The 16218-nt window shown below is 36.9% G+C and overlaps 2 protein-coding genes across 2 annotated transcripts; one reads left to right on the top strand and one right to left on the bottom strand.

Moving 5' to 3' along the window:
* The first annotated feature begins 2973 nt into the window (after positions 1-2973).
* Positions 2974-11328, top strand: LOC110777112 (dihydrolipoyllysine-residue succinyltransferase component of 2-oxoglutarate dehydrogenase complex 1, mitochondrial). The gene is made up of 15 exons (XM_021981730.2): positions 2974-3125; positions 3392-3441; positions 3546-3629; positions 5579-5639; positions 5728-5755; positions 5920-5987; positions 6079-6153; positions 6269-6324; positions 6404-6448; positions 6558-6842; positions 6986-7080; positions 8879-8969; positions 9060-9170; positions 10264-10458; positions 10841-11328. Exons 2-15 carry the CDS (start codon positions 3397-3399, stop codon positions 11030-11032), a joined length of 1431 nt encoding a protein of 476 aa, XP_021837422.2. The 5' UTR covers positions 2974-3125; positions 3392-3396; the 3' UTR covers positions 11033-11328.
* Positions 11329-11795: 467 nt separating this feature from the next.
* LOC110777111 (aminomethyltransferase, mitochondrial) lies at positions 11796-16192 on the bottom strand. Its single transcript, XM_021981728.2, has 4 exons — positions 15938-16192; positions 14037-14615; positions 12980-13098; positions 11796-12490 (listed from the first exon to the last, which is right to left on the bottom strand). Exons 2-4 carry the CDS (start codon positions 14595-14597, stop codon positions 11944-11946), a joined length of 1227 nt encoding a protein of 408 aa, XP_021837420.1. The 5' UTR covers positions 14598-14615; positions 15938-16192; the 3' UTR covers positions 11796-11943.
* Positions 16193-16218: the final 26 nt, after the last annotated feature.

Here is a 16218-nt window from a genome sequence, read left to right as displayed (position 1 = left end):
GCGCGAGGCTGCGCGCACTTGTGCGAGGTAGCGCGCGTTGTGGCGCAGCTCGCTTGCTGCCCACACGCGACTGCCTTGGCTCGCCCTTCGCCCATGCCCATTCGCTCATTGCTCGTGGCACACGACACAAGGCAGGGCTGCTGCCTTGTGCTCGTGCACTCCGCCCTTGCTCATTGCATTCGTGCCGCACGGGCGACGAGCTCCCTTGCTCGTCGTCGCATGCCCGCATTATACAACACCCCTTAAGGGTAACACGAAGCGTCCATTGCTTCGTGCGTGCAAGTTATTTGAACGAATCGCATAAAAATTTAAAATTTATATTTAAAATTAATGACAAATTAATAAATATTATTAATTTCATAATTTTAGGGCGAAAAAATCGAAAATTTATTATCCAATTGATTTCCGATTGATATGGATTCAAGTCTAGGTCATAAAAATTTAAAATTTATCGTAAATTTACAATTTTTATGGTGGTTTTTAATCATAGGTTTCTAATTAAATTACAATTAATTATGAAAATCAAATTAATTCTAAATTATTCTAATTTTCACCAAATTAATCATAATTACAAATTAGATTGCATAATTAACAAGACTAGGCATTCAAACTTGTTAAACATATGCAGTAGGTCAATCAAAAATTCAAGATTTATCAACAGGAATAGCAAATATTTAATTTAACATCTTAAATTTACGAAATTTTGCATTCGAAAAACTAAAACCTTCGAAAAGTCATAGTTAGGCTTCGAATTTGAGAATTCTGGGTTCGGCAGAAAAAAACTATTTTTGTCAAAATTTTAGAATGCCTTTTACATGCGGAATTGACACAAAAATCACTCAATTCGGATGAGTAATGAAGAAACTGCCGAAAAACTGCGTACATATAATTAAATAAACGCAATTTGCAATTAATTAACAATTACGAAAATTAATCACCCCTTTTAATTCTTGCAAATTTGTAATATTTAACCATGTTCATGCAATTTAGATTATGAAAATAATAAGGGGCTCGTGATACCACTGTTAGGTTATGATACATATGACACTACATAGATCATGCGGAAACAACCATTAACCAAGGACAACATATTATTTACACATAATCATATAGCATAATTTAGATGCATACTCTTTGTTGCGTGCCCTCCCTAGCTGCGCCCGAACCGAACAAGAACAAGTCTTTTAGGACTCCAAGTGTCGTCCCTCCGTAGATAGTCCACAGCACGTCCGGATCCGCCTTAAGATTGACCAACTAGAATCGCCCTTAAGGTACTAGAAAATTTCGGGACTTTTGAGCAAGATGTGTGTTTTAATTTTCTCTCAAAAAACTCACTTTTGAATACTTTGAAACTTCTGTATAAATTATGACCCCTAGGCCTTTATTTATAGAGTTATGGAAAAGGAATCGTAATCCTAGTAGGATGCGAATTAATTGGAATTAGAATCCTACATGAATTCTATTTAATTAATTTATCCAATTAGGAATAGAAATTTAATCATACACTGACTCTTGTAGATTCAGGAATCACGCATGAGCACAAACTCACACACACACGGCAGCCACAAGGGCTGCCCATGCGCGTGCGAGCAGCAGCCCGCGCAGCACGACCCACGCAGTCGCGGCCCTTGGCGCGCGCTGGGCCTGCCTTGCGGTAGGCCTGGGCGCTGCCTTGGCTGGGCTTGTGGCGCGCATGCTTGCTGGGCGATTGGCCCCGGCTTCGTGCTGGGCCTTCGTCCGGCAAGCCTCGTCCGATGCTAATTCGTACGATACGCTTCCGATTAAATTTCCATTTCCGGAATCTATTTCCGATACGAACAATATTTAATATTTCCGATTCCGGAATTAATTTCCGTTTCGAACAAATATTTTAATATTTCCGTTTCCGGAATTATTTTCCGATTCCGGCAATATTTCCGATTCTGACAATATTTCCGTTTCCGGTAATATTTCCGATTCTGGTAATATTTCCATTTCCAATAATATTTTCCGATACGTACCATGTTTCCGTTTCCGGCAACATCTACGACTTGGATAATATTCATATTCCCGATACGATCCATATTTCCGTTTCCGGCAATATCATCGTTTCCGGAGTATTCATTTCTTGCCTGTGACGATCTTAGCTCCCACTGAAACCAAGATCCGTCGGTTCCGAATATTCATAGATGGAGTATTTAATGCCATTAAATACTTGATCCGTTTACGTACTATTTGTGTGACCCTACGGGTTCAGTCAAGAGTAAGCTGTGGATTAATATCATTAATTCCACTTGAACTGAAGCGGCCTCTAGCTAGGCATTCAGCTCACTTGATCTCACTGAATTATTAACTTGTTAATTAATACTGAACCGCATTTATTAGACTTAACATAGAATGCATACTTGGACCAAGGGCATTATTTCCTTCAACTAGAACAAATAGAGACGACCGGAGGGAGTAACTATTATTACATGTATATTTTTAAATTACAAGCACGCAACGCGTGCATAGAAAACTAGTTGTCATTAAAGTGAACATCAAATCAATAAACCCAACAACTCAACTAATAAAGATTGATTTATTGATAAAGATTTGTGCGGTGTTACAACAAATGTCAGTTTACTTCTACCATCAATTGAATCGAATTTAATTCAATATCAAAATTACAGCACATCGAAATACTCCCTTGTTAAAGGATTTATCGAACAACGATATAAAATAAGGTATTCAATTCTCATCCACAATGACCGTGGTTTTGCAGATTAAAATTTCGTTTGATCCATATTACGTTGGATTTGTTAGTTTTGATTCCTATTGTAATTGTCTTATAATTATTTTATTAATTTAATTAATTTTACCTTAAAAAAATAAAAAGTAAAGCTGATGACTAAAATCATCATTGACCACACCGCACCCAAAGTGACCCACCCAATTCACCCAACTCAAGCTTAATGGCTTAATGCTTTTTACATTTGGAACCCTTTTTGTATATTTTAAGACAAAGCACATTTGCAACCTAACAATCTGTTACGAGTATTTTAAACCATTCCCCAGTCAGACACGGCGGCGTTTCCTCCCACTTTCTTCTTCATCTAGAGAAGTCGCGCTTTTCTACGGGATTCTTCTGCGCTTCCGGCAACTAGGTTATCTTTCTCTCTCTTTTACTTAGATCTATTATTTCCATCTTCATCAGTTTTTGATTCGATAATACAATTTTATTCACTAATCTTCTGCCGAAAGTTTTGAATCGTTTGGTCTAAATTTTAATCATCCTCGGAAATTTTCGGTGAAAATCGATTTCTGCTGATATTTTTCGCAATTTGTCGACTCATTTTTCGATTGATGAATCTTCAATACTAGAGGAGAGAATATTTCTGAAAAAAATTTGTGTCGATTTTTTACATTGCAGAGAAAATGCTAGGGATTGCGCGGCGAAAAGCTGTTCGCGGTGGTGTTTCGGTAATTTCGGATGAACCTCCTGATTTCATTTCTAGTGATTTTGTATTTTTATGTGTTTGTGAAATTTACATTGATTAAAATTGCTGTTATTGCGGTGTTTTCAGGTCTTAGGGCGCCAAATTCAGAGGAACTCTGGACCATCTGCACCTCCTTTTGGATCTCATGGCTATGCTACTGCTGGAAAAGAGGTAATTGACCAGTTATTAGCTAGTAAGTTCAACTAGTAGGAAATTTGTGTAGCTTTTGTGTTGCATATGTGGAGTTGAGGATTTTAGCTGGATTTCGTGTTGTTTGAGTGGTACTTACTCTGGTTTTCGCCTCATGATGTGTGCTTTAGGTTGGGAATATGAAGGTCCTGAATTTTTAGACCACCTTTACTTAATTTGCTTACAAAATTGGGTATAGGAGCATAATTGGCTACCTAGTTTATTAAATCAGGCCAAAATGTACCACTTTTGTGTATTAATACCTTTGCTCGCGGTTTATGGAAGGAATTAGCGAATTAAGTGACCTGATTCAAACAACATGATGTTCTCATAGTTTGTGTCAATCTTAGCTGTATTATATAGGGAAAATGGCTTACCTCTGTTACTCAAGAATTGAACCTTTTTTGTTTTGCAGTTTTGGTAACAATTTATAGAACAAACTTGTTTTGAAGTGGTAAATCGATAGACGCTTTTCCGTTTTAGAGTTAAACGGGAATCACCTCTTTGGTTCAAGAGGAAATTCGTTAGCATGGTAATATTTGACCTTGTGTGCCTTATGTGACTCGTACGAGGTTGATGAATTTGTTAAGAAGACTCCTTGTATACAGACTGTATGCATGAGAATTCTATCTTATTCAGGCTTAGTTACTTTAAGTATCATAGTTCAGGACATAGTTTTACCTGCCTAAGATAAGAAGCTTACCAATTGTCCACTTGCAATGAAATCTAACACACTTATTCAATCTCCTCCCAAAAGTGTGCTTCCAAATCATCTGGATCAGATCTTTTTAAAAACCCAAATTAGAAAGATATCTAGTCATCACTGATCAATGCCTGTTCCTCACCAGTGTAATATTCACAAGATCTATGGACAAAATTAATACCAGAAGACTGTTGTGACAGTCAACCGATGCCTTAAGGCATAGCACATGGATAATTGGATCTGCACCATTGACATCCTTGACGAAATAAACCGGGCTTCTTTTTTTCCCTTGCCTGGGACAAGTGTCACAAGTATGAAGCCACATTTGGTGTTTCGATCCTACTCTTGTAGCCACTGAATCATGGATTGCTGCTTCAAAAGCTATCTCTAGCCCAAGGATTGTACTTTTGTACTTCCTGAGTTCCTGGATAATACTTTTTTCATTGCTGGCAAGCTGTGAATTCTGGAGCCATTTGCAGTATTGTTTGGCATTCAATCAGCTTCTAAAAAGCCATCATCCACTTTTCTGTTGTCAAAAAGAAGGTTCAAACAGCTAAAGTTTTTAATAACTTGAAAAAAGCACATTCTGCTGACAAATGTTCCTGACCCTATCCGCAAAACTAGGACCCTTCTAGGCCACATATTGACATATCTGAAAGGACACAGAATCAGACTATCTTGGTATAAAATATTTCCTCTGTTTGGGTTCTGATTTGTTGTGTTCAGTTCAGTATGCAACGCCATTGCCCATGATTTCAGAAGGTATTATCATATCTGTCTTACGAATCAGATATCTCAATGTCTGTGGCTAGTTATATAATGTGATATTTGAAGAATCACTAATTACGTGTTTATTGCGACATTGTTTTTTTGGTGTGACTTTGGTAGATATGATAGTGTTCTGAGTCATGTCTTAACAATTACTCTCTCCGTCCCTAAAAGATTGCCCCAAATAATATTTTTCACTTTGTTAAGAAAGAAGGCAAAAGAAAAGCAAGTAGGTTGATAGTTTTGTCATTTTGCTAATTTAAATAACAAAATGTGAAGGAGACATGTGAGGACCACATACTATAAATGGTATGGGGCAAACTCAAGGGACGGACTGAAAAGGAAATTTGGGCAATCTTTTAGAGCCGGAGGGAACATCTTTTAGCAGAGATGTGTTTGGAACTTTGGATGTATATTTAGAATTATTTCTTATTTTCAAATTATGCATGTTTTTGTGTAGGCTTTGCTTCTCAGACCAGGATCGAAGCTTGTAAGGATTATTAGTCTACATGGGAATTCAGGCATGTTTGCTTACAATCTACAAACAAACTAATTATGCAAATCTGTTATATGTTCTTCAATCTAAATCGTCTTCCGTACTTATCACAGGTTTTCCAGCTAGTGTTAAGTCGTTAAGGTTTGTTTATGGCCTTGCCTTATTCATTCCTTTACCTATTTTTATTAATTTGATAATTTATAATACTTCTGTTTCTCATCTACAAAAGTTGATAATAGTTCATCCACGACATCCCTGGATTTTACTTATATTTGTTTGTTTGCTTGTAATATTTGAATGCATAGGCAAGTTGGATCGTATTTGCAAATAGATCCTTCGAGGCAAATATGGAAGAGGTCCTACTCATCAGATGGTGGGATGATATCCTTTCACTGATCTCTGTTGATATTCGTTTTGTTTCGAGTTAGATGGTTATACGGTCCAGTTTGTTTCTTCCAATACAGGTGATGTTGTGGAAGCCGTTGTACCCTTCATGGGAGAGTCAATTACCGATGGCACTTTGGCTGCATTTTTGAAGCGTATGTTTTTCTGATTTTTGATATTTCCTTCGCATTTGAGCAAGATGCTAGTTAGTTGGCTAAAGAAGATTAGTTTCATCTTTATCTCATGCAAATCAATTCCTTTGCTAATCAGATCCTGGGGACCGTGTTGAAGTTGATGAACCAATTGCACAAATTGAAACGGATAAGGTACCTTTGCATAATTGCCACCTTATTTCTGTAAATTTTCATCGATTAATTTATGGAGTGATGATTTTTTTTTGACCAGGTCACTATAGATGTTGGTAGTCCTGAAGCTGGTATCGTTCATCAGGTAAGTGGATTTGTTTCATTAGATCTTCAATTTCTCCGGGTTATGCTCTAGTCCTGTTTTTGAATTTTACACCCTCTTATTAACTAATGTGTCTTTCCTTTAACTTCAGCTTTTAGCCAAAGTAGGTGATACTGTAGAGCCTGGCGCTAAGATAGCTACAATTTCAAAATCCAGCGATCATGCACATGTAGCTCCGTCAGAGTCACCGACCAGCAAGGCTGATGCAACCAAGAAGGAAAAGCCAGATGAGAAAGCAAATGCTAAGAGTCCTGCTCAAGAGAAGCCTAAATTGGAAGATTCTGCTCCCAAGGATAAGCCTAAAGCCCCTTCTCCACCATCTTCAAAACTCTCACCGTCAGAACCTCAACTACCTCCCAAGGATAGAGAGAGAAGAGTAAGTATATTTCTTTCTTCCAAAATCATTCTGGAGGGATCCTTCTATTCTATTTGTAAATATTTGACGATTGAATTATTGCTTTAAGTTCATTGTTTCCTGTTGTTTTACGAGGAATTTTTATGAACTATAATTATGTTCAGGTTCCGATGACAAGACTGAGAAAGCGAGTTGCTACACGTTTGAAGGATTCTCAGAACACATATGCCATGTTAACTACTTTCAATGAAGTTGATATGTAAGTCATTACTTTCTAATTTAGTTAGGAACTTGGGACTGATGACCTCCTTCCTAAAATAATTTGCTAAACTTGACTTTAGTGGTTAAAACGTGCTAAATTTGAGCATCAATTTTCTTGTGAATCTGTATTCAGTTGTAATGTTAGAAAAACCTTTCAATATTTACCTTAAATAACTTTTTTGAGATTATCATTTTGTTGTTTATCCAGTGATGTGATGATTAAGATTAGGTTACTTTTTTTAAAAAAACTTTTACCACCTAAATAAGGCTCGATTTGTGTTTTACCACCTACTAAAAACAAAGTTGTATTTTACCACCTTTTTTTTTTAATGAAAATTTGATTTCGCACCATCTAACGGATTCTGTTCAAAAATGGGCCCACATCTTCATTTTCCTACAACTTTCCACGATTTTCCTTCTTCTCTCCCCCTCTTTCACTTCCTTTAACCTCAATTCACACACAAAAAAATGATCTCCCTCTCCTTTTGTACTTCTTTTTTTATTTTGTTTTTTTCTTGTTTTATTTTATACCTTTAGTTTATTAGTCCATTAATTGGATTGGGCTGATTCAATAATTAAAAGGAGTTTGGAGATGATGTACACAATTGGGTGTGGTGGCAAAGGTGCACTGGACGGAGCTTCAGTGTTGGGTGGTGGACTGGTGGGTTTAGGGGAGCTGGGGAAGAGGGAGTGGTGGGTGGTGGACTGATTGGGCTGATTCAATAATTAAAAGGAGTTTGGAGATGATGTACACAATTGGGTGTGGTGGCAAAGGTGCACTGGACGGAGCTTCAGTGGTTGGTGGTGGACTGCTGGGTTTAGGGGAGCTGGGTTAAGAGTTGAGCGGGTTCGAGGCGAGGTCAGTGATGGATTCGGGTCAAGTACTGGCTTGATGAAGGGTGTTTTTTGAAAGGGAGGGTAAGAATTGAAGAGAGAAAATAGGAGTTGGAGAGAGGAAGAGGAGAGACAAAATGAGGGAAGCCATTGGAGCTTTGAGGAGAAAGAAAGTGTTGTTTGAAGAAGAAAATGAGTGTTGTGTTGTAGTGCATTGGAATGGGAAGGTTAAGGTAGGAATGTGGGAAAGGGTGGTAGATTTATGTCTGTACATTGAGCTTAAAAGAAGTGAAAGAAGAGGAAAAATAACAAAAATTGTGGAAAACAAAGAGGGTAAACGAAGATGTGGGCCCCACCAACAGATTTTTGGACGGAATCTGTTAAGTGATGTCAAAATCAGAATTTTAATATTTTTTGGGTGGTAAAACACAATTTTAGTAGGCGGTAAAAGTAAAAAAAGAACCTTAAAAATAACGTTAAATCAATATGTTTTGACTTCAAAAGATGAAGTGGGATAAATTTCGAAACAAAGGGACTTTATAAGTATAGAACTGCCAAAAGTCCCAAAATTAATATACTTCCACATTCTTGTGCTTTTTATTATTTTAACTTAGTAATTCTAGTTTAAGCATATATACATGTCAGTATGTCACTTCATGTATCACTTTTATTTCACACTTTGTCCCAAAAGTTGAATTTTTGATAAAAAAGCATCAGGCTATTAAGGAAACATCATTTCTTGCATACTCTTCACTGACTACTAGCGCTAAAGCCCCCAAATATCTTGTTTTTAAATAATTTCAATGTAAGTTTAACCATGTTCTTGAATTGCTAAAAATAGAAGCTTTACCATCTTTTAATATGTTGTGGAAGTTTAATAATGTATCTCTGCATTGAGAGGGTGAGGAAAGATTCGTTTACGTATATGCAATTGCCTGATGTGGACTATATAATGTTATTAGGACAAACTTGATGAAGCTGCGCTCTGATTACAAAGACGCCTTTGTCGAGAAGCATGGAGTAAAGTTGGGATTTATGTCAGGATTTGTCAAAGTAAGTCACTTTGCTGCGATTTCTCATTTCTAACTAGTCACTGGTTAGAATTGCTAATGTTGTTTTCTTTGTTATGATTATGACTTCTAGGGGGCAGTGAGTGCACTTCAGAGCCAACCTATTGTTAATGCTGTTATTGATGGCGATGACATTATATACCGAGAATACATTGATATCAGTATTGCTGTGGGCACCCCTAAGGTCTGATCCACTCTCTCTCTCTCTCTCTCTCTCTCTCTCTCTCTCTCTCTCTCTCTCTCCATATATAAACAAACACCCCCTCCCCCCATGGAAAGAGCATACATCTATAATCGAGTGATCCAAAGCCATTTTAGTTGCCAATTGCAACAAATTTCATTTTTCTTGTTATTTGCAACAAAGTTCATTTTGCTGATATACTTTCTGTGGTAAAGACAAATAGTAATAGGTTGAAGTAGATTATGACTCTCAACATTGTGGTCTATGGAGAAATGAAATATGGTAATAAGATTTATATTTTGTATGATCACATTTCTATCTATAGCCAGAGTATAACAGCAGAGATACAGAATGGAGAACCATGCGAATTGTATCTCTTGTACATGATTATTAAAATATAATCATTGTTTGAGACCACTACTCTGGAACATTTGTCTATTGTTTCGTCAGCTTGAAGAGAAACAGTTTATTACTCCCTCCGTATTTTATTAGGAGTCACACTTACCATTTCCGGCCGTATTTTATTAGGAGTCACATTTCCATTTTTAGTAACTTTTCTACCCACCATCTAATTAAACAATATATCTAATTTACCTATGACCCACCGCCACATTAAACAATTAATTTCAGAAACCCCCCACCCCTCCAAAATTTAATGGTCCCCACTTGTTTACTTGATTAAAATATTTACCCCAACCCCACTTGCTTTATTATTTTATTTCATTCAACTATTCTTCTTTAATACCCGTGCCCGGCCATATGTGGCTCCTATTTAAATACGGAGGAAGTATTTCACAAGATCATTTTTGAGGGATTTTCATAGATTTCACATTATTTTGTTTGGAACCTGAATAGTGCATATGTATATACATCTTCATCCGAACATTACTTGTGCATGTACTCTAAAGTCATATGGAGGTTACTAGATAGCTGAGTATTTGGATTAGTGATTGACCTTGTGAGCTGAATGTGTGATGATAAGTATTAGTTACCCAAACAGTTTTAGGCTGGCTTGCCTTTCCTTTCCAATTTTGTTATCTCTGACTTCAACTGAAGTTGTCTAACTTGGATTATGATGTTGGTTTATTGTTTCAAGGGTCTTGTGGTTCCTGTTATCCGTGACGCGGATAAAATGAACTTTGCCGATATAGAAAAGGGAATTAACACTCTCGCCAAGAAGGCCACTGAAGGAACAATATCAATTGACGAGATGGCTGGAGGATCATTCACAATATCTAATGGTGGTGTTTATGGAAGTCTTCTGAGTACCCCAATTATCAACCCTCCACAGGTAAAGAGGATTTCTCAGTCATTTTGTGTTGGAAAAATTGCACAAACTAGTATTTCGTGAATAACAATAATTATCATATTTTTTAAATGAAATTTTGCTTGAGTTTTTTTCAGAAGATAATTTTTCTATATTATGTTAATATTAATTTTGCATAGATACCATGTAAAAGATTATAGCTCAATTGATTAATGGTCTAGTGTTGAAAGTGGAGGTTGCGGGTTTGAATCTTATGCAAACCATATGTCTTTTTTTTAAATAAAAGTTGTTATATAACATGGATTTGTAGATTGAGGGAGAGCACCACGTGGCATGTAAACGTTTGTAGAAACGCTTATAGATTCTTTTTCCGGTCTAATGTTGTTTTCCTCTTCAATTTTGGCAGTCGGCAATATTGGGTATGCACTCAATTGTGAACCGTCCGATGGTGGTTGGTGGTCAGGTAGTTTCAAGGCCAATGATGAATGTTGCTCTAACATATGATCACAGGCTGATTGATGGAAGAGAGGCAGTTCTCTTCTTGCGCCGCATCAAGGATGTGGTGGAAGATCCCAGGAGGTTGCTTCTTGATATATGAGATGGTAAAAAAAACAAAGTATGGTTCTATTTTCACTCATAGTAAAATAAATTTACCATGTCTTGTAATCACATAATTTTGGGGGTCAAATTTCACCCTGCATTTATTAACTGGTGCATTATGATTTTGACATACTTCCCTCAAGCATCTAGGGATGTAATTTATAGACTCCCTGGCTCTGACTATTTCTGAAATTTTTGAGATTCGCTCTTTCAGAAAGAGTACAATACAACACTCGGAAAATAGTTGGCAATTTTTTTGCAATAATGAGTTGGTGTTTTGACTCTTTGTGATTATGGTACTTCCAAAGTTTCAAGTATGGTTCACTCCAATCTGTATAGCCTCAGCATGTAGCCTATCTTTGCCTTTATATTGTATTGAATAATTAATGCTAATATAATTTGTAGTTTGAAACGGCTTTTTAGTCTTTTCTATAGGAAGACACCAAAAACTTATTTATGCTAGTAATCTTAGGAGTTTCCTTATAAAATAGAGATTACATTGATTGTGCAGTTGTGTAATATGGATGGAGGGTAGTCTGAGTTACAATAATAGGAAACAATGGAATGTCATCATCCTTCCCACAAAAGATAAGCAATGAAAAGAACAACACCACCAACAGAGACTGCTTTTTGCAAAGGAAAGGAAGAAATATTCACAACTAGCATATTCAAGCCGTATTGGTGGCAATCGTGCTTGTAAGCTGCGTAAATAAGAAACACAGTTGATTCTAATACTATGAAAATAGCTATCGAAACCTCTCTGCAACAAAATGAAGTACTTCGTATTACCATATGCATTCTCATTATTTCAAACTAGGACTAAAAATGTAGCAGATAAACAAGTTTTACTACACATTTCAGGAACAAGAAAAACAAGAAAAATGTAGCAGATAGGAACACAACTCTCAATTAAGTTGGCTTGAAGTATTTTGTGGGCACAAAGGGCATTTTAGTAACAACTCCTTCATAAGGCTTTCCCCTTACCAAAATGCTAACCTTAGTGCCTGCCTTATGGTTACCAGACTTCACATAACCCATGGCTATGTTCTTCTTAAGGCAAGGACTGAATCCACCACTAGTAATTTCACCAATGTTTTCACCCTTTTCGTTCTGAATTTCGCTGTGACCTCTAGCAGGTGGCCCCGAAGAAATAAATCCCGCACGCCTTATTTTCGGACCGTCAGCAATTTGTTTGAGGATGATTTCTGCACCGAGGAAGTTGCCTTCTGCCCTCCTCCTTTTTCCGATAGCCCATGTTAGACCCGCTTCAACGGGTGTAATATGCTGTTCGAGATCGTTTCCATATAGACATAATCCTGCCTCGAGCCTTAAACTGTCTCGTGCACCTAGCCCTGTAAGTCTTATCTTTCCTTCGGATTTCTCCAAGATTTGCTTTGTAAGGTCTACTGCATGCTCATCGGGGACTGAAATTTCAAACCCGTCTTCACCAGTGTATCTAAAAATTAAATACAAAACTTTCATGTCAAAAGGATATTCTAGGAAAAGTAATTCAATACCCAATTCATTAGGTATTCTGTGTATGTTAGAGTTGAGCAATTGAATAAATAGAACTGTAAAAGCAGGAAGTGGGAGAACACAAGCTTAAACAAGTCCCATCAGACACAAATTAGAAGGTGCACCTGGTTGTATGTAGCTCTACATGCAACTGAGTTAAAAACACATTTTTACGGGTTAAAAGCACATTTTAACGGTTTTAAAGCACATTTTTACGGTTTAAAAACATTTTTACAGTTTAAAATCACATATATTTTTTGTTCTACCGATTGCCCATCAAGCATGCAAGACACCGAAATATTCAAGGTATAAAACGTGCAATTGTCTAATTATGTTGCCACAAGCTTCTACCAAAGGAATCCATTAGATTATAACAGACGCAGTTCGTAAATTACACACAACGCACGGAATGGAAGAGGGAGGATCATACCCTGTTCTAGTGAGATAGCAGGGGAATCCACTGACATCAGTCATACAAAATTCTCCAAAGTAAAACTTGCTTAGATCATACTTGGTCAAATGTTGAAGAACGGGAGCAGCAAGGGGACCCTGACAAAAACGCATTCACATAAGGTTCATTATTTGCTGCACAGGGGAAGGATAACAATATTGGAAACCTTGAGAGAAATCATCAATAAATCATGAAGAGTAAATATAATTACATTGCGATTTGAACAATAAACTAACAGATATACGACAGTTGAAGAGAATTTTCATCCTCCAAATAAAGTGATGTCCAAAACTGAAATACCAAAAATTTGTTTCCACCAAATGTGTAATCCAAGGGTCAGCATCCCCCTTCCACAGATTAAGAGGGTTTTAGTCTTAGAAATAGCAGCAGGTTAAGAGGGTCAGCATCCCTCATCACCTTCCACAGCACAGCTGACCAAATCAAACTAAGAAATATTGATACAGACTACAATCTGTTTATCAGTCTGACACATTTTGCACGTGGAGGTGAAAACTCGGAGAGATGAAGAAAACAATAATAATCAATCTCCAAGTATTATATGGAGTACCTACTCTTAGGCTTTGCTTGGTGGGTGTAAAACATTTTCATGGAAAACGATTTTCCCCTTTTCATTCATTTTACGTTGTTTGGTTTTGCAAGAGATGAAAAATAATTTTCAATAACTTCCTCAAAGTTGAAAAACCCTTTTTTCATTTGGAAGGGAAGGAAACCACTTTTCCACCTTTTCCTCCTTATCTCCCCCTCCCTTTTCCCCCTTAATCTTCACCATCTTCTCACATTTTCTTTTAATGAACCAAACAAAGGAAAACTAGTTTGAAATTGCGTTTTTCCTTGGAAAATGTTTTACATGAATAACCATTTTCCACTGAAAACGTTTTACACCAAACCAAACGGAGCCTTAAGGTTATACAGCTATAATGGTGAATATAGGGTAACAAAAGGACATAGAGCATATAACTCTTTCAAGGAGGGTAATCAATTGTAAAACAAAGAAATGACGGATCAAAGTATAAACCTGCAAGGCAATAAGAGATCTCTCGTCATGGATATGCCATGAGACATCACCACCTTTAGACTTGAACGCCTTCATATGCTCCTCAATATGTGCCAGATCCTTATCTCTGCAACCCGCATTCACAACCAAATATATGTGATCATCCGTCACCTTGGTGATCACAGTATCATCAATTGCTCCACCCTTCTCATTTGTGAAAACCGATAAGGTTCCAGTGCCAGGGGCAAGTCCAGCAATATCACCAACAACAAGTTTTTCGAGGAAAGGAATGCAATCCTTCCCCTTAAGGCTCAAACCACACATGTGAGCGACATCAAAAAGACTTCCATTCTCTCTACAATTGACAGTAGAATCCATTATTGAGTCCTTATATTGAATTGGCATTCCCCAACCAGCAAAAGGGACCATCTTCCCACCATTTGCAACATGGAAGTCATAAAGTGCTGTCTTTTTGAGATCTCCTTCACTTGAAAAACATCGACGACCAACAACTTTCTTATCAGCCTGTGCAAGACGCCTGGTGATTGATTGCCCAAGCTGCCATAGCCCTCCTCCTCTCATATCTTTATATCAAAACTTCTGAACACACAACAGAAAATGGAATTTCAAGATCAGGGAAAAACATTCACGGCCTGTTTGGTAGCCGGCCATAAATGGTGTCAATGGGAATGATTTTGTATGTAAATTTGTAAGGAAAATTAATCTCTATGCCCATGGTAATGCTAGTTTACTCAAAATTATCTCTTTATAAATTTTCATTACCGTCCATTATCATTTGGGGAATGGTATTAGGTGGGAATGCAAAACTATGAAGAAAAACACCATGTTTGATACAAAATTTCATTACCATGGACATCATGATGTTATTTTCTTGACAAATAACGCTTAGATTTATTCCCATTCCAACCATGCATTACCAGCTACCAAACGGGCCGTCAGTATTAATAAGTGAAAGGAGTTTAGTTCTGAATCTCTTCAGGGAAGGCTGGGACCATTTCGACACACATTAAGTGTACAAGACAATCTAGGACATGTAACTTTAAGTCCAAACAGAAGATTACATAATGGTCTAGGAAAGAATACTAGGATTGAGTTTTATGGTCAGTCATCAAAATCCATTATGAAAGTATTCCAAGCAACTAGTCTCCTGGAAACTATTACATGATCCTTTCCACATGAAGAAGAAATCTTCCCAATAAAATTGTTTAAACCGTAATTAAAGTTTCTACACCAATGCTTGATTGCTGAAATTTGGAAGACACTTTGAATCTACCAAAATACTTTCATAGCATGGAAAGTCACAAAGAATGGTGATTTAGACGGGATTCGATCCAAGGTCTTGGATAACACCCCAACCTTTAACGAACTAACCAATTAAGCTAATAGGTATCCACTAATTACACTCCCTAGCACAAGTTTATTCAGAAAACATACAAATTCTATGATTAGACTGAAGATTAAACCACAATATGTTCTGGTGTTTAGAAATCCATGGAACCAACTAACTAACTAAGCATCTAAAACTTTAAATATTATCCTACCTCATTTCCCACATCCCAAAAGATTCAAATGAGTGAGAGAATACAAGAATTAACAATCACACATTGCAAAATGTAAATAGATTATCGATTACTTTTCTTGCATCATATCAATAAACTATTACATCATATCAATACAACAATAAAAAGAAAATTGCAAAAAGCCCAACACAGTTCAATACTTTTTGCATAAATTATGCACACTTATCAAGGACAATGGGTGACATTGGCATGGAAAGTAAGGCCAAACAACAACAAAAACCCATGAAGCAAGAAAACTAATCTAGATCTCACTTTCAGCAAAAATGGAGATAAAAAGTTGATCACAAGGTGTTCGATAAAATGCATCAGACAAAAGTTTACCTCCAGAAAGCAGACTCCTTGGCTGTTCAGCTTTGAGAGAATCTGAAAAAATGAAGTGGGTGTTACCCAATTAATCTGGACAAGAATAAAGAAATCGTCTTTATATGTGTAAACATATAAATAATTATTTTATTTATATTTATCATAATTATCGACAAAAAAATTTTAAAATGATGGGGTTGGTGGTATGTGGTGGGTGGAGGAGGGTTCCTTAGGCGCAAAAAAAAGGATAGAAAGGCCCAATCTTTAGCGAGTGGTTACCACTTACCACACTCTATCTT

The sequence above is a fragment of the Spinacia oleracea genome, chromosome 6, assembly GCF_020520425.1.
Source record: "Spinacia oleracea cultivar Varoflay chromosome 6, BTI_SOV_V1, whole genome shotgun sequence".
NCBI lineage: Eukaryota > Viridiplantae > Streptophyta > Magnoliopsida > Caryophyllales > Amaranthaceae > Spinacia > Spinacia oleracea.
This window is presented reverse-complemented; position numbering and strand designations above follow the sequence as displayed.

Bases quoted from the DNA above. Each gene is read 5' to 3' on its own strand.
- LOC110777112 (XM_021981730.2), top strand. From the start codon at position 3,397: ATGCTAGGGATTGCGCGGCGAAAAGCTGTTCGCGGTGGTGTTTCG. The intron at 6,843-6,985 runs GTAAGTATATTT...AATTATGTTCAG, and splicing joins CCAAGGATAGAGAGAGAAGA to GTTCCGATGACAAGACTGAG. The intron at 8,970-9,059 runs GTAAGTCACTTT...TATGACTTCTAG, and splicing joins TTATGTCAGGATTTGTCAAA to GGGGCAGTGAGTGCACTTCA.
- LOC110777111 (XM_021981728.2), bottom strand. From the start codon at position 14,597: ATGAGAGGAGGAGGGCTATGGCAGCTTGGGCAATCAATCACCAGGCGT. The intron at 13,099-14,036 runs GTTTATACTTTG...CGTTTTTGTCAG, and splicing joins GATCTCTTATTGCCTTGCAG to GGTCCCCTTGCTGCTCCCGT. The intron at 12,491-12,979 runs GTATGATCCTCC...TTTAATTTTTAG, and splicing joins TGCTATCTCACTAGAACAGG to ATACACTGGTGAAGACGGGT.